At 45.5% G+C, this 23,085-nt stretch overlaps 1 protein-coding gene across 2 annotated transcripts in view; it reads left to right on the top strand.

The window, feature by feature from the left end:
• Nr5a2 (nuclear receptor subfamily 5 group A member 2) overlaps positions 1–20,746 on the top strand; it is a 108,819-nt gene extending 88,073 nt beyond the window's left edge. For both annotated transcript variants that reach the window (XM_070041874.1, XM_070041876.1), the window contains exon 7: positions 17,521–20,746. In XM_070041874.1, the coding sequence (XP_069897975.1) occupies positions 17,521–17,768 (248 nt within the window). In that variant the 3' untranslated portion in view covers positions 17,769–20,746. The remainder of the gene's footprint in view (positions 1–17,520) is intronic.
• The last annotated feature ends 2,339 nt before the right edge of the window (positions 20,747–23,085 follow it).

Here is a 23,085-nt window from a genome sequence, read left to right as displayed (position 1 = left end):
GTCTTACAAAAGAATAAGGCTTTTAGGATTTAAAAACATCTTCGTGTGTCCTTCTCGCTCTTAGGTTACGTTTTCCAGATTTCTGTTTTGGTTCCCGTTGCCCGGAATCCTTAAGCACACTGGAACCCAGGCCATTTCCCCTCACTGTTTTGTGCTGTAATGTACCCCACCACGTATTGATTCCGTCTCCCATTGATGGATATTTATTACAAACAATGTTTAAAGAACGTGGGTGGGTTTTTTTTTTTATTTCTTCCTCTCTGCCTCTCTCTGATGGATTGTCGGGCAATCATTTCCAATTCTAGAAATTTCCAACTTGTTCTCCCAAATGGCTGTACCAAATCACATCCAGATACAGGGTAAGTGAAAGCACCTATTTCTCCCTGTCACCATCAGCACTATCATTTAATAGCTGCCATTGTTCTGTTTTAATTTGTCTTTCTGATTGCCAACGCGATCGAGCATCTTTTTATCTATTTCTGCCAAGTGGCTGGCCATATCCTGTGCCTCTCCTTATTGATTCCAAGGGCTCTCATCCATGATTGAATAAAATTGTGGGTGGATAGAGTCACGTGGATAGAGTCACAGAAGCAATTGTATTCACCAATAGTTTACATGACATTATCTTTAGTAAATCTTGCCCAATCTTGAAAATTATAACACACATTCATCATAATATACCTTCCTCTATAGCTCTCTTTCCAAATATCTTAATGCATTATCTTTTGATGTTTTAGTATTTAATATGCTTAGCAGTTGTGTATGGGTGAGGAGCGAATCTAAGTTAGTTTTTCTTTATTTTCTTCATAGGTAGTTAATTGTACCTGTTCTATTAGTAGATTAGCCTGTTTTCCCTGCTATCATCGGTGCCAGTTCTTTTTTTTTTTGGGGGGGGGGTCTGGTTGTGGGGCCTGAACTCTGGGCCTGGGTGCTGTCCTTCAGCTCAAGGCTAGCGCTCTACCACTTGAGCCACAGAGCCACTTCCGGCTTTTTTCTTTTTGCTTATGTGATGCTGAGGAATCGAACCCAGGGCCTCAGGCATGCAAGGCAAGCACTCTACCACTGAGCCACCTTCCCAGCCCCCAGTTCTTTTATATACTCCAAATCTGTGCACAGGTCAATCTCTTTCTGGAATTTGATCGTATTCCATTGGTCCATTAGATTTTCTCAGGGCAAATCCCACATGTTCTAAGCACTATTATACCTTGATATCTACTTGATAAGTTCATCTATCTTTTCTATGCAAATAGTCTTAATTATTCTTAGACTTTCACTTGCCCATGCAAATTTTAGATTTGGTTTTTGTCATTCCCCAAATAACCACCTTGAGATTTGTTGTTGGTGGTGGTGGTGATCATGGTGCTTAAACTCAGTTTGTGCTCAAGGCTAGCTCTCTACCACTTTGAATCACAGTGCCATTTCTGGTTTTTCAGTAGTTCATTGGAGAGATAAGAGTCTCAGGGCCTTTCCTGCCTGGGTTGGCTTCAAATCATGATCCTCAGATCTCAGACTCCCCAGAAGCAAGGAGTACAGGTGTGAGCCACCAGTGCCAGGCTCCACCTTGGGGTTTGGGTGGGGTTCCATCATGCTAGAGATCAGTTTGAGGAAAGTCAAGTCCTTCACATTCATGAGCATAGTTTTTCTTCCCATCAGTCCCTTCTTCAGTCTCCCTCACTAAAGCGAGGTCATTTCTTCCACAGAAGCACTGCACGGCATCATTCACTCATTTCCCCAGATACTTTATAGAGATTGTTATCTTTATAGAGATTGTGCAGACTTTGTCTTATAACATTTTTGAATTGGTTAGGATTCAGGTAAATTAATTTTTTTTTTGGGTCCGGTCGTGGGGCCTGAACTCTGGGCCTGGGCGCTCTCCCTCAGCTCTTCAGCTCAAGGGTAGCGCTCTACCACTTGAACCATAGCTCCACTTCCGGCTTTTTTCTTTTTGCTTATGTGGTGCTGGGGAATTGAACCCAGGGCCTCAGGCATGCAAGGCAAGCGCTCTACCACTGAGCCACCTTCCCAGCCCCTAAATTAATATTTTTATATTGAACTTGTAGTGACAAAAGCTGCTAGATTCCTCTTTTGAAATGGCTTGTCTATACCTTATCTTGGACCTTCTATGTAAAAATTAGAATCTGATATTAGATCTAGCTGATGCTGCTCTGGTTGTGTCTTAGTTTCTCAACCAGAAAGTGTTGACTTAAATGTTGCCATCCTAGGCATTCCCACCTTAATAGGAATAATTCTAAAGTCCCACAAATTAGTATGTTTTTGTCTTCATCCGCTTCAAAGAACAAGAGAAACACCATTGATCTTGAACATTGTTGATCTGGTTTTATTTTTTTTTAGTTTTTGCCTTCCATTTCCACAAAGCTGTGAGTTCTCTCCATTCTAGCTTCTTGAGTTGGACATTGTTTTAATCTACTTCCATGCATATACTTCATTTAGTGCTTACTTTTTATTTCATGATAACAATTAGAGTTAGAAAGCTGCCACGTGGCTTGGCCATAGTTACATCTGCAGACTGTGTGGTTTGGGAATGGTGGAGGGCTGCTTGTGGGCCATCAAGTCACTCCACAGACCCCTAGGGGGCGACACTCATGCAATGCCGCGTCAGGAGTGCCCCTTGTTTTGTGGCACATACCCAAAGGCCCCAAATAATTTGTGATCTCTCTTGTGTTCAAATGTGGTTTTTATTCCATGATTTGAAAATTCTAAACAGATTTTTACTGTCTTTTCATTTGGGGCTGTAAAGTGTTTGCATTGTAGGAGTAACCATATTATTGAGACTTTGTATTGTGACTTTTAGTCCGCTGTGTGTGTGTGTGTGTGTGTGTGTGTGTACACATGAGTGCATGCATTCATGCATGCATGGGTGTATGCCAGGCCTACGGTTTGAACTCAGGGCCTGGGCACTGTCCCTGAGCGTTTTTGCTCAAGGCCAGGGCTCTACCACTTTGAGCCACAGCTCCACTTCCAGTTTGTAAGTGGCTAGTTGGAGATAAGAGTCTGGTAAGGACTTTTCTGTTCAGGCTGGCTTTGAAATGCGATCATCAGATCCCAGCCTCCTGAGTAGCTAGGACCAGTGTCCGGCTCCTTCTATCATTCTTAATAATTTTATTGATTTTCCTGGTAGATTATCATATCATACTGCCCATTTATTTTCCCTTTTAAGATATTATGTGAAAAACATACTTTTTCAGATATGTAGTAAGTTTCATAAGCTGTTTAAAATTGACATTGGTGTTTTTTCCCAAAATTCCTCCTTTCTTAACTCTTCAGTTAATCCAGTGGCATGTCTTAGGTTTCTATAATATAGCAATACATAGCAATATTTTGTTTTGACTTTCTTTAATTCAATCTGTAATCTCTATGATCATTGATCACTGTCGATTTCAAGGCATATGGGGGGGAGGGGAGAATCATACATCCCTTCCAGTTTCCCCAACCCATCAGCAACATCTTCATATTTTAAAAAATAAGCCAGGCACCAGCAGCTTATTCCTGTAATCCTAGCTACTCTGGAGGCTGATAGCTAAGGATCAGGATTCAAAGCCAGCCCAGGGAAGAAAAGTCCCCATGAGACTATTACCTTCAGTTAACTACCAAAAAACTAGAAGTGGAACTATGGTAGTGCTAGCCTTGAGCTAAAGAGCTCAGAGACAGGGCCCAGGTCCTGAGTTCAAGCCCCAGAACCAGGGGGTAAAAAAACAACAACAACAAAAAAAACAATGACAAATGATGTTGGCGCCATCCATTAAGCACGTATACTGTTATTAAGCTGAGTATTTCTTCACGCCATTCCTCTGTGGTCACCTGACCCCTTTGACAGTCACTAATGTATTCTCCGTCTTTTTAATTATGTAAATATTATTGTGTAATTATGTAAATCCAATTGCTGGGCATGTGACCTGTAGTGAGGGATTTTTTTTTTTTAATTCAGCAGTGGTCCCTTGAGATGATCCCTGTGTATGTTGGTAGTTGGTTTTGTTTTGTTCTGTTTTCCTCCTCTGACTGAGCAGTATTCCATGGGATGGAATATACTGGCGTTTATCTTCTTGTGTGTTGAAAGACATTCGAGTTCTTTCCCAGGTGGGAGAGTCCACATGAAGCTCCGGGAATGTCACACACAGATCAGCCTGGCGATCGATGCCTGCCAGTGTGTTTGTTGGTTCATGGGGTAAACACATGTTCACGGCGGCCCTTTTTTCCCCTCCTACTCTGTGTGTGTGTGTGTGTGTGTGTGTGTGTGTGTGTGTGTGTGTGTGTGTGGCAATGTTTTACCTTTGCTCTCATCTTGGGAAATCGTTGCGTTACAGAGCTCCTGTGGATGGCACATTTCCCCAGCGCAGCGGAAGGTGCTTGGAGGTTTGCCAGATGGGCCTCGCTCTGATGGCCTCTGCCTGCCACCTTCTCCACCCAGCGTGTGAGCCGAGCTGCGAGCCTGCGAGCCGAGCTGCGAGCGTGTGAGCCAGCTCTGTCCATCGCTCGCACTTGGGGGTCTTTCACATCATTGATTTCTCTGTAAAGAGGGCTGAAGTTTTTGCCTGGGCTGTTCATTCCTGTACCTTAAGGAGTCTCCAGCAGTTAAAGTTGGCTCCATCTGATTGGTACTCATAAAGACAGGGGACTTTGAGCTTTCTTTCCCAGGTCAGGCAGAGTATGATTTACAAATCTACGTCCCACAGAAAGAATGTCCTGCAACCAAAGTCGTAGGTTAGACAAATCCAAAGCAGTCTCTCACCAGAAATCAGCTGCATGTGATGGAGTCAGGCAAGAGTACGGCCCACTCTGACCATTGTGAAAACCAGTGTTTTACCTTTGCTCATCTTGGGAAATAGTTGCCTTACAGAGCTTGGGTGGACAATAATACATTTCCCCAGCATGGCAGAAGGCAATTGGAGGTTTGCATCATGATGATGTAGCCTCCTCCAGATGATGTCAGGCTGTCTTTGAACTTTACCCAAGGAGGTGTTCATATAACCTAGAATGGATGGCTGGATGGACAGACGGATGGATGGATAGATGAGCATTGATTGAGTAGAAGCCAGGTTAAACAATGTGAAGGTGCACTCTCACCTGTGCTACTTCTAGTACTACTGCTGTCGCTACTAGTATTTCCTCCTCTTCCTCTTATGCTTCTCCTCCTTGTTCTTCTTCCTCTTCCTTCAGTTATTCCAATTCATTCAATCCCCAGAATGATGGAGAGTGAAAAGGCCATCAAAGGGCCAGGCATGATGGTGTGGTACGTGCTTGTCATACCAGCTACTCAGGAGGATTACAGTCTGAGGCCGGCCTAGACAGATGGATGAGACCTTAACTGAAAATAAAACCAGAGCAAAAAGAGCTGACACGTGGCTCACGTAGTACAGTGCTGCCAGGCAAGCTCAAGATCCTGAGTTCAAGCCAGGCGCAGGTGGCTCGCACTTGTAATCCTAGCTACTCAGGAGACTGAGACATGAGGATTGTGGTTCAAAGCCAGCCTAGAGAGTAATGTCCATGAGTCTCTTATCACCAATAAACTATGCCCCCGCCCCCATCCACCAAGAAAAGCCAGAAGTGGAGCTGTGGCTCAAGTGGTAGGTATTAGCCTTGAACAAAAAACAGCTCAGGGACAGCACCCAGGTCCCAAGTTCAAGCCCCAGGACTGGCACCAAAATAAAGATTCTGAGGTTCAAATCCTAGTAACAACAACAAAGGCAAACAAGAATCAAATTTCAAATTAAAGAGTCTGAGCTCTCTTGTCATGTTTGCTGTATACTTTGTGTAAGAAACACAACATGATACCATTCATAGAAGGAGTTACTAGGTAAGCCATCCCCTGCTTGTTCATAGTGTCAACCTGGTGTGAAGACAGAAACAATCTTGTGAGCAAGTAAGGCGCATCCATATTTAATGTCTCTATACTATTGCAGTGAAAGCCGGGAGGATGATCAGCACCACTTAAAAATATGACAGGTTGTTAAATAATTAATACATTTGATGGGGGAGAGTTTCCAACAGTGCTCAGAGCTCTAGTAATTAATGGACTGGTTACAAGAGGCTTATAAAATAGCTTAAACGCTAAAAGCACTGCATAAGTGTAATTGTTTTAGAGTTAACTCTCTCTCTGTGTGTGTGTGTGTGTGTGTGTGTGTGTGTGTGTGTGTGTGTGTGTGTGTGTGTGTGTGAGTGAGTGAATAAGAGTAGGAAAGAGAGATCACAAATTATCACACCCATAAAAAAAAATAAGACCTTTCTAAAGCCCCAAACATATTCCCACCATATCTCTAGTCACAGAAGAGAATTACCCATGAGTCACAAGTACCTCTATAGAGGCCAGAAATTGCTTGGAATGCAAACTCTTTCGGCTTGGTTACCTTTTATGACCCAATAATTAAAATCCTCTCGCTAATGATGCCCCGTGTCCATGAGGGTTCTTTGCTTCATTCCATAGCGTTGGAGGGTTCAGAATTGACCGCAGCTGTGCTTGGCTGGCTGACTGGAATGTTCTCTCTCTCTCTCTCTCTCTCTCTCTCTCTCTCTCTCTCTCTCTCTCTCTCTCTCTCTCTCTCTCTCTCTCATTTGCTGTTCTTAGAAATGATCTGTTTCCTGAGCTTTCCTAGAGAAATGAGTGTCGGGCATCCTCACTGTGGCAATGTGGAGAGAAGGGAGTTTCTTCTGACTGCCAGCCAGCCCATGACCTGGGGACGATGAAGCCTGGTCTCGTTCCCTTAACTCCACTCTGGGCAGTCAGCCGCTCAGGACAGATGGGGTGTTTGGGGGACTGTCTTTTTGGAGAAAGCCGTGGTTTTCTGTCAGCTGTTAAGATTATACCATGATTTACTGCGAGAGCATCATGCATTCTCTGATTTTCTGCCTCCCGTGAAACATGGTGCTTTCCTTTTCTATTGATGTATCAACTATAATAGTTACAAGCAGCTACAGGAAAATCAATAGCGAGCGTTCATTACTGTGCACATCATAGGAAGAGCCCCGGCCGCCCGGCCTGCGTGCTCACCAGTGGCACCGTGCTGTTTTTCCTAGACTGACTTGGAAAACAAAATCAACGAAGGCAGGGAATTTCAAACGTGGAGAATTTAAAAATAGATACTGTTATATTCTAACTGCGAGCTTGGAACCCTGCGGGCGGGGGGGCGCTATCTCTAAAAGGATGTGGGACAAGGCCTAGTCATTTGTTTTTAAAGGAAAGTACACTTCCCAGATGTGCCTGCAGTCAGGCAGGCTCCACGTGCCCGTCCCGTGCCCCGTCCCGTAGCGGGCTGCTTAGGTGAGTCCTGGGAGTGACAGCCAAGTCACAGTCCTCATCTTAAGCCTCAGAAGGCCTGGGTACTGGTATGTGCCAGCCATTCCTGCTGGGGTGGGGGTTGTGGGGGAAGACTTCCCATCATTCATTCATTCCTTCATTCCTTCATTTTAGTATCAGTGGCATGGGGGGGGGCTTCATTTTGCCACGCCCATGTACCATGCAATGCTTCTTAATCTTGGACACGCTGTCCGTCCCCCCCCCCAACTGTCCTTGTTCCATTGTCACATATGGACACGAGACACACTTTTTTGTTTTTTGCCAGTCCTAAGGCTGGATCTCAGGACCTGGGCGCGGCCCCTGAGCTGCTTTTGCTCAAGGTGAGCACTCTAGCAATTGAGCCACAGCACCACTTGTGGCTTTTTCTGTCCTTTAACATTGCAGTGGGAGATCTCCAACACTCCAGGAGAATTCTCCAGGAGAATGTGCTGCTAGCGTGGAAGCAGCATGGCATAGAAGGTGTGGGCTGGAAGGAAGTGGAGGAGGGCCCGGCGGACACAGGGGCTTTCCAACCCGTGACCGCAGCCCTGCAGGTCACCCTGGGGGAAATCCAGGATGACCACACGTCTGCCATCAACCCAGATGGCCGCCTGCCGGACACGTTGGTAATCCAACATCCACCAGCAATAGGTGTTTAAGAGGTTTTACAAATAAGAATCGTAAGTTGGGCACTGGTGGCTCACACTTGTAATCCTACCAACTAAGGAGGCTGAGATCTGAGGATCACTTTTCAAAGCCAGTCTGGGCAGGGAAGTCCTAATTAGCCACCAAAAAGCTGGAAGTAGAGTTGTGATACAGCACTAGCCTTGAGTCAAAATGAGCAGGGACTAGCACCCAGGCCCTGAGTTCAAGTCCTAGGACTAACACATACATACACACACACACACACATACACACACACACACACACACACACACACACACACACACACACACACACACACACACACACTGGAATGGTAAAAGGGAATACATTTTAAGGAGTATATTCGGAAAGGTGAAATAGTGAGTAAACAGAGAACACAATGGAAAAAAAGGAATAAAAGGGAGGCAGGCTAGAAGGAAATCATACATACACCAAAGCAAAGGAAGCCATGATAATTATTCTCTAATTATTTAAGAATCATGTATTCTTCCTAATGAAGAAAGAAACAAAAAATACATGTCAAGAAAACTATCCTGAATTGCATGGGCATGAATGCTGTGATTTAGTGGTTTCTTAAACTGTTATGAAATTGATGCAGATTATTTCAGAAATAACTGTTAGGTCTTTTTACATTATTTCCACAGTGTTGTAAATATAGCCCAAATGGAGCTATATTTTCATTCATCATTTAGACCCTAAACTTGGAGATGTATACTGTAGGCAAGTACCTCAAAAATCTTGCAGGAACTGGGGCTGATCTCAGGGCCTGGGCGCTGTCCCTCAGATCTTCAGCTCAAGGCTAATGCTCTACCACGTGAGCCACAGCGCCACTTCTAGTTTTCCAGCCTGCCCTGCCCTGGCTGGCTTTGAACTGTGATCCTCAGCTCTCAGCCTCCTGAGTAACTAGGGTTAGAGGCATGAGCCATCCGTACCCAGCTTTCAAGCTTTTGAAAGCTGTGTTGATGTCTTGAAGAAGTATTTCTTTTTAGGATCCAGCAGCGGGGTGCTCCCTTGTTGGAAGTCATGTGCTCACGAGGAGGTAACGTGAGCCAACCTGCCAGCTTGGAGCCAGGCAGGCTGGCCACCGGCTCCTCTTTGTATCTGCAGCACAGGTCAGAGTAGGGGACAGTAGAAAGGTGTCCCTGGCTTGCTGATAGGAGAGGCCAAAGGTCAGTGCTGAAGCCACAGAGCATCCAGACATCTAAACTTACACAGTCACCTCAGTCTCCCATGTCACCAAGACGGCTCTGCTCCGCTCCAGCCGTCACCAGGAGACTGGGAAGTGGGTAGTTTTGCTGGGGCAGCCTGGCCCTCGCGGGAAGGGTCCGGCCTGCCATGAGTGGTTAGGTCTGGAGTCTCCAGGGGAAAGTTCTGGTCCTGCCATGACGTAGCCTGCACCTGCCTGCTCAGTGGTCAGCCCAGCAGGGACGGACGCGCGCTGGCCTCCTCTAGTCCGCTGGGATTGTGTTAACACACACCAGAGACCTTTCCTAGTTGCGGGGTCTTGTGGTCAGTAGTGTTTAGTTTCTAATGCATTTCCCTCCCCTCTCCTCCCTTCCACTCCTTTCCCCTCCCCTCCCCTTCCCTTCTCTCCCCTCCCTCCCTCCTTCCCTCCCATTCCTTCCTTCCTTCCTTCCTTCCTCCCTCCCTCCCCTTCCTTCCTTCCTTCCTCCCTCCCTCCCTCCCTCCCTCCCTCCTTTCCTTCCTTCCTTTCTTCCTTCCTTCCTTCCTTCCTTCCTTTCTTCCTTCCTTCCTTCCCTCCCTCCCCTTCCTCCCCTTCTTTCCTCCTTCCTTCCTTCCTTCCTCCTTTCCTTCCTCCCTTCTTCCTTCCTTCCTTCCTTCCTTCCTTCCTTCCTTCCTTCTTTCCCTCCTTCCTTCCTTTCTGACGGCACAGCTCTGGGGTTTGAATTTAGGGCCTCATGTTTGCTCACCTTATAATTGCTTGGCTGATGTCCTCCCCCTTGAGCCACACCTCCAGTCCTGTTTTTTGCCCGCTATTTTGGAGATTGAGGCATGTGAACTTTTCTTCCCAGCCTGACTCTGAACCACAGTCCTCCAGATCTCAGCCTCCCGGGTAGACAGGTTTACAGGCCTGAGCCACCAGTGCCCAGCTTGCCTTGTTACATCTTTATTTTTAATATTGACTTGAGCATAATGTGTTTCATCCTTTCGAAATGATTCCTATGTGTTCTTCCGAACCATGAGTGTGCCGTGTTCATACATATCTAGGTGTCTGTGGGAAGGAGCCGGGTCGGCGTTTGCACTGTAGTTTTGGACAGGAGCACACTTGCCTGGCACAGATTTCTAGCCCCAGCCTGGGGGCAGTGGGGGAAAGAAGTTACCAACCTGTGCTCCCTGCATCCGAGGAGGAGGCAGGAAGATCTGGAGTCTGAGGCCAGCCTTGCCGACATAGTGGTTGCAAGTGAGGGGGGACCTGACTCGAAAACAAGGAACAGAGGAAGGAAGGCGCAAGATGACTGGAGGCGTGGCTCCACCCGGGAGCACCCCTGCCCCGCCAGCCGCTCCAGAACATTCCCTCTCCAGTCCCTGGAGGGACTCTGTGCCTCCATTCGCTCACCGCTGCCTTTGAGACCGGCCTTTCTGGGGTTCTGCTTCCTCCTCCCTGTCCACTTCCTCCCGGGGCCCCGGAGACCACAGCGGCGGGGAACAAAGCCTGGAAGCCGGAAGTGGCTCAGGACCGTCCCGATGGCTCTGTGGCCTTTGGACGATTGTGAGCCTAAAGGCGGAGGGTTTCTGTAAGATGCTGAATTATGAAGCAGTATTGATTGTGTGCGTGGAGGAGGGGGAAGGATCTAGAAGACTCCATGCTTTGTCTCCTCAACTTGCTGTAAAGTAGAGACGTTTTTCCAGTCAGTCATTCTCAATAGGCAGCACCTTGCCCATGGAACGCATGAAGGTGATATTCGAGAGCGCTGCCCTCTTTCTTCTCGAAATGCTCTTGCAGGCAGGCGGGGAGCAGAGCGCAGCCAGCAGCCAGGAAAGGCGAGCTGATCCAGCTCTTAGCCACATGCACTCAAATAATATTTTAATTGGCTAAGCTAATATTTGATCCAAGTTCATGAAAGTTTGAAATCAAGTAATTAAATGCAAATACGGTCTTCATCCCAGAGACGGGAAGAATGCCTTTAAGCTAATATTTTTTCTTTAACAAGAGCTGTTGGACAGCGCGCTCTTGTAAATTTTATCAGACCTCGGGCACTTTCCGTCTTTCGATTAGCTGGGAAGCTGGATTTATCCCGAGGCAAAGCAGACATCTAGTCCAGGCTAAATTCAACAACTGGAGCTTAAATTTGGCTTAATATATCCCCACTTGGACCTGCCTGTTTAATTCCCTTTCATATGATAACGTTGGTTTATTCATGGTCTTCATTTGCCACCTGAACAAACCGAACCTCATCTCTTATTCTAAGAAAACGTAAAAACTTTGAGGGGGGAAAAACACCCCACAAATTCCTGAGTGGAAATCAGATGTAAACTTCTGATTCTAAAACTGGGGATGTGATGACAAGCTGGGGGGGTGGTGGGGGGAAGGAGGGGTGGGGGGGAGGGGGGAGGGGGAAGGGGGCTTTACTCAGTCAGAAGGAGGCTTCACGTGAAAGTGGCCGTTTCTTGCTGTGGATGGACAATGGTCTTTAATGAGAGGAAAGTCTTATAGCTACAGATCTGAGACTCATGGGTGACATGCTATAAACCTTGTATGTGTGTGTGTGTGTGTGTGTGTGTGTGCACATGTGTGCACGTGCACATGCCAGTACTGGGGCTTGAGCCCTGGTCCTGGTCACACTGTTGCTTAGCTTTTTTCGCTCAAGGCTGGCACTCTACCACTTGAACCACAACTCCACTTCTAGGTTTTTGCTGGTTCATTAGAGACAAAGAGTCTCATGGACTTTTCTGCCCGGGCTGGCTTTGAACCTCAGTCCTCACTGGGTCCTCAGATCTCAGCCCTCCTCCTGAGCAGTGAAGAGTACAAGTAGTGGCCCCTGAGGGAGGAGGAGCGCTAGAGATGCTGAGATGCTTGAGGTTTTCTGAGGCCCCCGTTCCCGCGCTTCTTTCTCGGTCGAGGGCTGCTGTGGCGCACTGGTCAGGTGGCACGCGGCTGGAGAGACGCTCCCTGTGGAGCTCCGGGGGGAACCATTAGATACATGCATGTGTGGCGCGAACATCAGCAGGATGCAATCATCGGCTTGTAGAAGCGGAATCCTAGCGCTTATCTTTTCATCATGGGCCTATTTTATTTAGCATATTGTCTTTAAGGTTAATCTCTGGTGAGCAATATCCTTTTTAATAGCTAAACAGTAATTCTCCCTTCCCTCCTGTGTATATATTACTGTATGTGCGCACACACACACACACACACACACACACACACACAACACTTGGTCATCACACGCATCCATTCATAGATGGATTCTTGGATTGTGGCAACCTTTAGCCTATTTTTGAGTAACGCTGCAGCCGTCGTACATGTCAGAAATCCCCATTCTGCACTGTCTTTTTGGTGTGTGCTTTTTGTACTCTTCAATCCACCCTGGCCTCAGACTTGTACTTCGCCTGCCTTTATTTGAAAATTTTGAAAATAAGAGAGTGATTTGAGATTATTCCTGGGCTACTCTCTTCTTTTAGGAAAGGATTGTAGAAAGTGAAGTGAGAACGTAAGTCTTATATGACAGTAAAGAACCTTGAGAATGAAAGGACAGCAGGTGCAAAGGTCCTGAGGCGGGAGCAAGGTTAGTATGCGGGGGAAGCAGGAGGAAAGCCTCCAGGAGTAAGGGAGGCAGAGAGGCTTGCTGTCCATCAGCCCCCGATGAGAGGTGTCCCTTTGTATTCGTGCAGGAAATTCTGGTTTTATCACAGGATCAAGTGACACATTGAGAATCTGTGTGCTCCCATATCCGAGTACAAAAGCAAGAGATGCACTCAGGTTGTGTTGACAACAAGAACCTGTGTCTTCTCCCCAAAACTTCTGCCATAACCACAGAGCGTCAGAGGCCCACCTCCAGCATTTTTTTTTTTAAAGCTGTCTCCTTTTTAAAGTGACTTTTTGCCTTTGAGCCATCCTTGGAGAGCGGGGAGTTTTCTTCCGGTTCAGCAGAGGGAAGGCAGCCGCTGCAGCTGGTTGAGTGCCGCCCGAGCCCGGGTTACGCGCCCGGGTTACGCACCCACCGCCTCCCGGTGTGTGAACTCACGATTGCGCCCGGAGATCAAGTTGTTTTCAAATGTGCTTCAGCAATGTGGCTTTTTTTTTTTTAAAGCAAAGTATGTATAGAAAGAAGTCAAAGTGCTGGGCGCTGGTGGCTCATGCCTGACATCCCAGCTACTCAGGAGGCTGAGATCTAAGGATCACAGTTCGAAGCCAGCCTGGATAGGGAAGTCTGTGAGATTCTTCTTTGTGTGTGTGTGTCGGTCGTGGGGCTTGAACTCTGGGCCTGGGCGCTGTCCCTCTGCTCTTCAGCTCAAGGCGAGCACTCTACCACTTGAGCTACAGCGCCACTTCCAGTCTGTGAGATTCTTATCTCCAGTTTATACTACCAAAAAGCCAGAGGTAGAGCTGTGGCTCAAGTGGTAATGACCAGCCTTGAGTGAAAATGCTAAGAGAGAGCATGTGGTCCTGAGTTCAAGCCCCAGTACCTAGGTACATATCACGGGCATGCACACGTACACATACGTGCACATACGCACGCACACACATGCACGCACGCACATGTTCATGCTATCGTGAAATAGGAGAACACAAAATGACCCATGCAAGCAATTTGGGGACCCAGCTATTGAATTATCACAGAACTGGTGGGAATTTGCATGTTATACCAATCAATCTGGGTTCCTGGGGTCATCTCTACAAAGAGCAATGCTTCTGCAACTGAGTACAAGGACTGAGTAGCAAGCGGCAAAGGCATGTGTTTTGGAGAATTCCGGAATCGTCTGTCGAGTTTGTCTCATCAGTGGATGTCAGCCCATCCGACTTGTCTGGAGTTCCAGGCTCCTGTGGTAGATGAGTTGGGATTCAGAGCGTTAACTGCCACTCATCACCTAGGGGCGGGGCTTGATGTGGAAGAGGCTTAGGTGGGGGGAAATGCCCGAGACTTTACATTCCATTTCCATGAAAGGATATCCATTTGCGTAAAAGTGATTCCCATTGTAGAGACCCTCAAGTTTCTAGATTCCAGCTAGAAATGGAATTTAAACACCTGAAAGAAAAAGTCCCAAATCTACAGGAGATGCTGGCGTCTGTGTTCTGGTACTTACCGCCTTGGTTGGATTTAGGCTCTTGTGAGTCTCTGTGAATTCAGCAGATTCTGGTGGAGGTAGGGACTACCTAGAGCTCCTCTGAGAGACGCCAGATCCAGGAGAGGATCCCGACGAGAGTTCAGGCACATTTCCCTCAGCAAAGCCCACTAGGGAAATTTGGGGGGGGGGGTCGGTCTTGAGGCCTGAACTCTGGGCCTGGGCGCTGTCCCTCAGCTCTTCAGCTCAAGGCTAGCGCTCTACCACTTGAGCCACAGCACCACTTCTGACTTTTTCTGCGTATGTGGTGCTGAGGAATCGAACCCAGGGCCTCATGTATGCAAGGCAAGCGCTCTACCACTGAGCCTCCTTCCCAGCCCAGGAAAATTCTTAGATGCAGAGCATGTCAGGTTTTAGATCTCTAAAGAATTCTTCACAGGATGCTTCAACAAGAAAATGCTGTGACAACATAAAAGCGCATGTGTGGATACGTTTCATGTGTGTGCCAGTTCCTGAGCTTTTTGCTCAAGGCTGTCACAGCTCCACCTCTGGCTTTTTGGTGATTAATTGGAGATAAGAGTCTCACAAATTTTCCTGCCCTGGCTGATCCCAAACCATGATCCTCAGATCTCAGCCTCCTGAGCAGCTAGGATTACAGGCATGAGACATTGGCACCCTGCTAAAATATTTTACTTCAGAAAGAGATCTGTTATGCACCAAATTTTTGAAAGCTTTTGATTAAAAAAATAAGATTGGCATAATTTAACACTTCATTTCATAATTATAGATCTGTCAATCTTGAACAAATAGGACAATGATATAATGCAAACAGTAATTAGAATTTCTCTTTTATTAGCATATATTAATTGTACAAAAGGGTTTCCTTGTGATATTGCCATACATACGCGCACATAATAATTTGAAGATTTTAAATCACTCTGGGACTTGGGAGCATGGCTCAAATGGTATGGTACCTGCCTAGTAATCACAAGATGCCAAATTCAAACCCCAGCAATGCCTCCCGCCCCCCACCCCAAAAGAATCACTCTGTAATAATGTAGTATGTGAATAAAACAACTTTTTTTTTTATCAGTTGTGGGGCTTGAACTCTGGGCCTGGGCACTGTCCCTCAGCTCTTCAGCTCGAGCAAGCGTACTACCGCTTGAGCCACAGCACCATTTCTGGTTTTCTGGTGGTTTATTGGAGATAAGAGTCTCATGGACTTTCCCACCCCTGGGCTGGTTTGAACTGCGATCCTCAGATCTCAGCCTCCTGAGTAGCTAGGATTACAGGCATGAGCCACTAGCACCCGGTTAAAACAGAACTTATTATCTGTCCTTTAAGAAGAAAGTTTCACAAGTAACTTTCTGCAAAAGGCCATTATTCCTCTATGTTAATATTTTCTGCTGTTCAAATTCCTACAGCTAACTCGTGAATCTCTATCGCGATTGTTAGCTCTTTCAGGAGAGTGTCCCTTCAGCAGAAAATAATCCTCCCATTTCAAAACTTCCACCGTTCTCTTGAAGTCACTGTGAGACAAGTCTGGCGGGTTTCTGTCATTCCGAGGTACAACATATTGAAGATATTTTTGGCTGTTTACATTTTATCATTGTGAACTGACTCTAGATCCACTGCCCTAGTTGTAAATATTTTCAAGCAATGTAAACTCGGGTATAAAGTATTTCAGAAAAGGTAGACGGGGAATGCTTTCTTAATTGTCGAGGGCTACACAGACAAACACCTACAATCACCTGACCACAAGGAGATGCTGAGCTGCCGGGGGTAGAGCACCCGTCTGTATAGCTCATTCATATGTTGTGTCTCTCCATTCCCAATGGCAAATATAAGGCATACTTACTGTAGGTAGGCCCATCTAGAAATCATAAGAGGGACAGGAACCTATGTGCAGTTCATTCACCTGACGTGAGTTATTGTAATAAACACTAACTTCCATTGAGAGCAACTGAACCTTCCCTTTGTATTATGTGGCTGTCTCAAAATTTTCTTTTTTTTCCCTGCAGTTAGAAAATAATGAGCTGGGCACCAGTGGCTCACACCTGGAATCCTAGCTACTCAGGTGGCTGAGATCTGAGGATCAAGGTTCAAAGCCAGCCCAGGCAGGAAAATCCATGAGATTCATATCTCCAGTGAAGCAGCAAAAAAGCCATTAGTAGAGTTGTGGCTCAAGTGGTGGAGCATCAGCCTTGAGCAAAAAAGTTCAGGGATATCACTTAGGCCATGAATTCAAGCCCTAGGATTGGCACAAAAGTAAGAAAGGGTGAGGGTGTCTGTATCGGTTTACTTTCTGTGCAAGGATGTATGTAAACATACTTCTGTATATTTTTTTCCAGAAGAGTCTGCATATACATTGACTAAAAGTGGTACAGTGAACATAAACAAACTCCAGAAGAGAAATTCCAGCATTCCATTTTTGCCTTTCCCATTGTCGGTGTGGTGTATTTGCATGTCCGTCTGTCTGTTTTGAGTCTCCGTTTTTTTTCTCTCTCATTTAGTATTTATAAGGACCTTTGGGCAGATGCCTTCAAAACAACTGGATGGTTTCTGGCAGTTGGGCAGAAGGAAGGAATTGTCCAATCCTAGTGACACAGGAGCAGAAGACAGGAAGGAGAACCAGACTTTAGCAATCCTCACTCGGGTGAAAGGGCACCAGCGGCCTGGCTCACGCCCACCTAAAGGACAAGGCTTTCATTCGATAAAGATCATTAGTCGCTGAGATATATATTTGAGGGAGTTCTGGGTAGCAGAGATTCGGCTGGCAGCTACTGGAGTGTGCCAGATGGTTCATTAACATAGGCGAGACGAGTGAAAGGCTTTCAGAATCATTTACAAAATGTCAAACAGAAACAAGAACCCTGTCACTTTTTATTAGAATTAACTACATCATACCCTGGACACAGATTTCACCTTGGGTCAGAAAAATTAATACAGAATTATATGAGTTGTGTAATATACTGGGTTAAGATAGGTCTTTCTCCGGGGACTCATTTGCTGGCAATATATTATGATCTGTGGACTTTTGGATTCCTCAACCCTTTCCCTTTGTACCATATGAAAAAGAGTTGACCTTGCTCACCAACCATTGGTGGCTAATTGATTGGAGGTCTATGCAGAATTTCAACAAGATATTCTTCTAATATCTCCTTTGTGGTGGTTGTGGTTGCAAGCCCGGTGGTGTGGGGCTGGCTGAATTCTCAGCAGAACGTCACACATCCGTGCGTAGAGTCCGCCCACCTCACCACCCGGGAGCGGATGGAGACGCCACTGAAATGTGTGTGTGTGTGTGTTTGTTTTGATTGTAGATGTCAAGAGCCTGGAGAACTTACAGCTGGTCGAGGGAGTCCACGAACAGGTCAATAATGCCCTGCTGGAGTACACCACCTGCAACTACCCTCAGCACACCCAGAAATTCCCACAGCTCGTTCTCCTCCTCCCCGAAATCCGGCAGATCAGCATACAGGCAGAGGATTACCTGTACTTCAAACACCTCAACGGGGACGTGCCCTACAACAACCTTCTCATCGAGATGCTGCATGCCAAGAGAGCCTGAGAGCGCCCGGAGCGCTCGGCCTCCCGAACAAGACAGAGAGAGAGAGAGAGAGAGAGAGAGAGATTGGGAGAAGGGAAAGAAGAACGGAAGTGGGATAGGGAAAAAAAACAATACTCTGAACTGCTCTAAGCAACACTAATTTAAACAAACAAACGCACTTGGTTCAAAGATACCGAATTTAAAAAGGCATTATAATCAGACTACTTAATCGCAGACAGATGATGTATCAGGGTATTCGTCTCGCCAACTGTGAACGGAAAGCTACCCATCCCCACGGGAGTCAAACGAAAGACTGGAGCGTCATGGAATGGACTCGAACTCACAGGTGAGTTCCGCCCCCTGTCAGAATAACAAAACACACAGGGACAGAACAGTTCCCGTATGTTGAAACTGATCGCCGCCGCCGCTATGAAGAAATTTCGGAACTAATGTGCATCATTGATTGGGCTGCGACAGTGAGGAGTCGGTGCATCCAGAATTCCTCCCTGCTGAAGCTATGCACGTGGTCATCTGCCCAGCCAGTCCCTCTTCCCCGGAAGTCCCAGCACCTGCTGCCCTTTGGTCACAGTTCTGAGGACCTGTGTGCAGCCGCCCAGCAGTAGCTCCACCGATTCATGAGGTTTGAATGTCTTTGTCTTGGAACTGCAAACAGCTAATAAGAACAGCAGATAAATAGTACATCGCTTGCCATTCTCAATGCGTTCTGAAGTTTGGTTGGTTGTGTGTTCATATTTTTTTAAGTAGCCAGTATCCCTCTTCTTCTGTCTTATGCACATTAGTTCAAATGAAGGGAAATGATTACGAAGTTTTAAAGCAGATGCTCCCTAGCTAACGCCATGAGACCTTATTTCTGCTACTGTTGCTGAATTGTGGCTGTGGTATTACTAGATTTCATGAGAATTCCTGGCCATTGGGGCTTGCATATTCCACACATCTGTCTTTGTTAATCATCAAGGTTGGCAAGTTCATTTTAAACACCTTTTTGCTGGGCTGTCAAATTGTCACAGTTCTAAATAGTTGAGAAATAAAACATTGAAGAAGCATGTTTAGCAATGTGAAATAAACAGAAAAGATGAGCTTTATCAATCGTTGGACCCGGAAGTTCATTCTAGTTGTATCAAGCCTCTCTTCATGTTAATTGTTTTCTTTTTTTACATATGACCTGGAATGTTGAAAGTAATCGACATCTTTTCCTAAAGGTTCAAGGAGAGTGGTACTGACCTTTCTAAGTCATCGACCAAAGTCTGCTGTAGAACAACTATTGAAAACAAATCATCACAAAGTCTCTAAACACCAGTCAGTATTATACACAGGTCTAGAAAGCTTGCCTTATTTTGTCATTCTGGAAGGGAGCTGTGCGCATAGGAATCCGCATTTGTTTAAAATAAATTGCTAATTCTTTAAAGTCAAATAAAATATAGTGTTTACATTCCTTAGGTCCTGGGAGTGAGGGGGTGGGGGAGAGGAAAACTACAATTTTACAAACTAGCAAAAGAAAAAAAGCAGTAATTTCTTTAATGTTATTTTTCTTGATCAGTAATTATTATATGTCGTGAGACACTAAAATCAAAACCAGGAATCTCATTTAGACTACATTCTTTGAGATGATCCGCAGAACAATCACTTGTAGAAACTGTAAAAAAAAAAAAAAAAAAAAAAAAAGTAAAAGGCTCTCCTAGTCTCTGAATTTTTTTTCCATAAATATTTCCGGCTTTTGAATAGTTTATTTATATTGTATATCATAGTTTCAACTGTAGACAATGATGATGCTAATTTATTGTTCCTCAGTTTTTGCCTTGTATAACATATAACCAAGACAAGAGAAACCAAATATATGTGTTTACTCTAGCATGTCTTCAAGTTAGTGGAACTCTGTTCCAGGACATAGAAAGGTCTTACTGAATGAAAAAAATCATCCACTTGATTAAACATCTGTAAATCTTCATCATTCTTACTGTAGTTTATTTAATATCTATTGTAAATTATGCGACTTGTAACTTTCTCTGTTGGCAATTCAATTTAACCGGGTGGAGTCTTGACCCGGTTTCCCATGAAGGCATGGTAAGTTGTATACCAAAGATATGAGTTGTTATTCAGTGTGTATAAAGAGGATTATTTTGTATTATTTTCTATTACTCGCCTTTTCTCTTTGTCCTGTGAAGGGTACACACTGGTTCCCTGGGCCTGGTGGCTGTCAAGCTTGTGTTGAGAAGAATCACTGAGCAGAACTCAGATCCAACGCATTCAGAGAGCGACCGTTGCCCCCCAACCCCACACGCAGGAGAACACATGGTTAGGGCCAGGTGGACAGGAGCGCTGTCCATGTCCATGGAAAGACTCCATCTCGCCTGTGCATCCTGGGTGGGGGTAATTGTGACATGAGAAAGACGCTTATGTGGAAGGTCTCTTGCATTTCCAACAAAAATACACTGCTGGCCTATCTTACTTTAAATATACACTACATCCTACTGAATGTTGAAACCTTTTCCAGCATCTCAGTTATCAGTCTGTTGTCTCCCCCAGTGGGCGGTGCCCTGAGAGCAGTGAGAAAGAGGAACTGAGTCACACTGGCAAACCCAGGGACAGAGGTGGCACTTGTCAAGATGGAGACCAGGCCCCGCCCGCAGCGCCTCCCGGGGTCGGAGTGCCTAAGCACACCTTCTCTGTCACGGGTTTTATGTGTAAAAGCAGACAGGTAGAAAGGATTTTGTTTCTGGCTTCCTTTGGTTGATTATAGTTGGTCTATGTTTGTAAACAGAGAAGCCTGTGATGTCTGAACTTGTGTGTCACAGATCTTTGCAGCTGCCTCGGACTTGAAGCCATGCCATGCGCAGAGTGTGAAATCGGGTCCCTTGTCGTTTTCCTCCTGTATCTGTGAACTAGCAGATTGTCATGTCGGTTCTTGCCAGGAATTTCTCAACAACATGATGGTTTTTATTTTTCCTCCAGTGTTTCAATAAATATTGATATGCCCAGCCTGACAATTCTTTAAAGTCTTTATGTGGTTCTTACTAGATTGGCTACTGAAGCTTGAAAATAATGAAGAAATTGGCTAGGCAGCACGTTTTCCAGACATTTTCTAGCAGTCAGTTGGCCTTTTTTTTTGGTGGATATTTGAAATCTTGATGAGTGTGCATAATAATTCTTCACAGGAAATAAAGCCTCACAATATTTACTCTTAGCACTGGTTGGCATCAAGATCTTAACAGTATCTTTTTTTTTTTCTTTTTGCCTGCCAAATAGTGCCCTAATAACTTTCAGAAAGTGATTGGCTGGTTTACTTCGCTGATCCTCAGAACGGCTCCCTACAAAAAGTCCAATAAACCACTAGAAAGCCGGAAGTGGCGCTGTGGCTCAAGCGGTAGAGCACTCGCCTTGAGCTGAGGAGCGCAGGGACAGCGCCCAGGCCCAGAGTTCAACCAACCAAAAAAAGTAATACACATCAGAGGAAGGGATCGAAGGCATGGCTCAGGGGGTAGAGCATTAGCCAGTGAGCAAAAGCATGTGATCAGGAGTTCAAATCCCAGTCTTGGACCACGTTTTTGTTCACAACGTTCAGGATGCAACCCAGGGCCGAACGCTCTACCAAGGAGCCACACATCAGCCCCAGAAGCTGGGAGGCTGACGCCAGCGCCAGTGAGTCACCTCTCACTCTGTCCCCAAACTGAGATGGCACCTAGGATTTGCTCCCAAAGGTGCTAGGAACCATCAGGCACTGAGTCCTCATGAGTGACAGACATCTTTATCAAGAACATAAACATAAAGCCTTTATCCCCTCTGAAATTTAGCCCTAAAAGCAACATGCCTTAAGAATGTTCTGGAAACTAGCCTCCTGTAGTACCACTGAATCTTTGGAGACATTCAGAGCTGTAAAATAGCCACCAAATGTGGAGGGGTGGCTTGAGTGGCAGAGGCCAGCTGGGTGCAGATGAAGGCCAGCAGCACCTGAGGTCCTGGGCTCAAGCCCCAATACCAGCACCAAAAAATAAAAAAACAGCTGTGAGATAGATGGGGGACTTAACGGAGCAGATGATAAGGAATCTACTTCAAAAATAAAACTTCAGGCAGTGATGCTGTGACTCAAAGTGGTAGAGAGCTAGCCTTGAGTTAAATAAAAAGCTCAGGGACAGTGCCCAGGCCCTGAGTTCAAGCCCCACAACCAACAAAAAAAAGTTGCAAAATATTATACAAGAAGCAAAAAACGATGTATGAAGCATAGCACCCTCCCTCCCGCCCTCCCCCAGCAGGGCCCCCTGCACACACCCACTCCTAGCCACCCACAAAAGCCTACCACCGAGTCACACAAGAACCCTGCGCAACACAGTCCAGCAGGCCGGGGAATGAAACGTAAGTAACTAGTAGCCTGCAAACCCAGGGTCCCTTGAGCACCTCCTGGGAGAGATTTTTTTTCTTCCTTAAACAATTCTTGCTGACATTCCATAACATAGGAAATTATATATTCTGATTTAATTGAACAGTAGCATCTACAGGAAAGAAAAATGTACAGCTTGCTAAATCTTTGCATTTGTAGACAGCCAAGTAAGTCAAGCGACAGGAAGAGCATAGGTTTGGGGTAGGTTTTTGTGGGGTGTTTTTTTTTTTTTTTTTTTTTTTTTGGTTTGGGTTTTTTTTTTTTTTAGTGCTTTTTAAAAAGTAGTTATATGCACTTAAAAAAAATAAATTGGTGGAGAGCATTTCTCCGAAGCCTAACCTGGCCGCTGGCAGGGGTGGCTGTGGCAGGCACAGAGGGCTGTAACCTCCACACTTAGAATAACACGTGCTAAATTGCTAAATCCACAGGCATGAGACAGACCCAAAGGGAGGCGGGGGAGGTGGCTCTTTTTGTTGTGCATTTGACTGTTATATTCCAATTTCAAAATAACTTGAAGGAGGCTTGTAGCTTTAACTAAGTTTGACGTTCGGTTTGAAGCCATTTCTGATATATATTTTTATGAGAAACATGTGGAGCCTTTGTTCAACAGAACATAGGTCAGCATATATACATATATATATATATATATACACACATATATGTATGTGTGTGTGTATATATATATGCTGTGATACTAGTGGTCTTGACAAGTCCCTGGAAGAATAAAGAGTAATTTTCTTTAACACTGAACAGGAAGTGGAGAGTTGAGTCACACAAAATAAATAGTCTTGTGATATTGTAACTGTTTCACCCGGGCATTTGTTTTATGTTAAGTTAGGAATTAATAATTCAGTGACGGATGCCAGGCTATGATTGTAGTTTTGTTTGTAGAAAAAGTCCTGAGAGTTTGTGGCTAGATGAGAGACAAAGGGGCAAGACAGAGTG

Source organism: Dipodomys merriami, unplaced genomic scaffold (genome assembly GCF_024711535.1).
Source record: "Dipodomys merriami isolate MVZ:Mamm:240054 unplaced genomic scaffold, mDipMer1.0.p SCAF_31, whole genome shotgun sequence".
Lineage (NCBI taxonomy): Eukaryota > Metazoa > Chordata > Mammalia > Rodentia > Heteromyidae > Dipodomys > Dipodomys merriami.
This window is presented reverse-complemented; position numbering and strand designations above follow the sequence as displayed.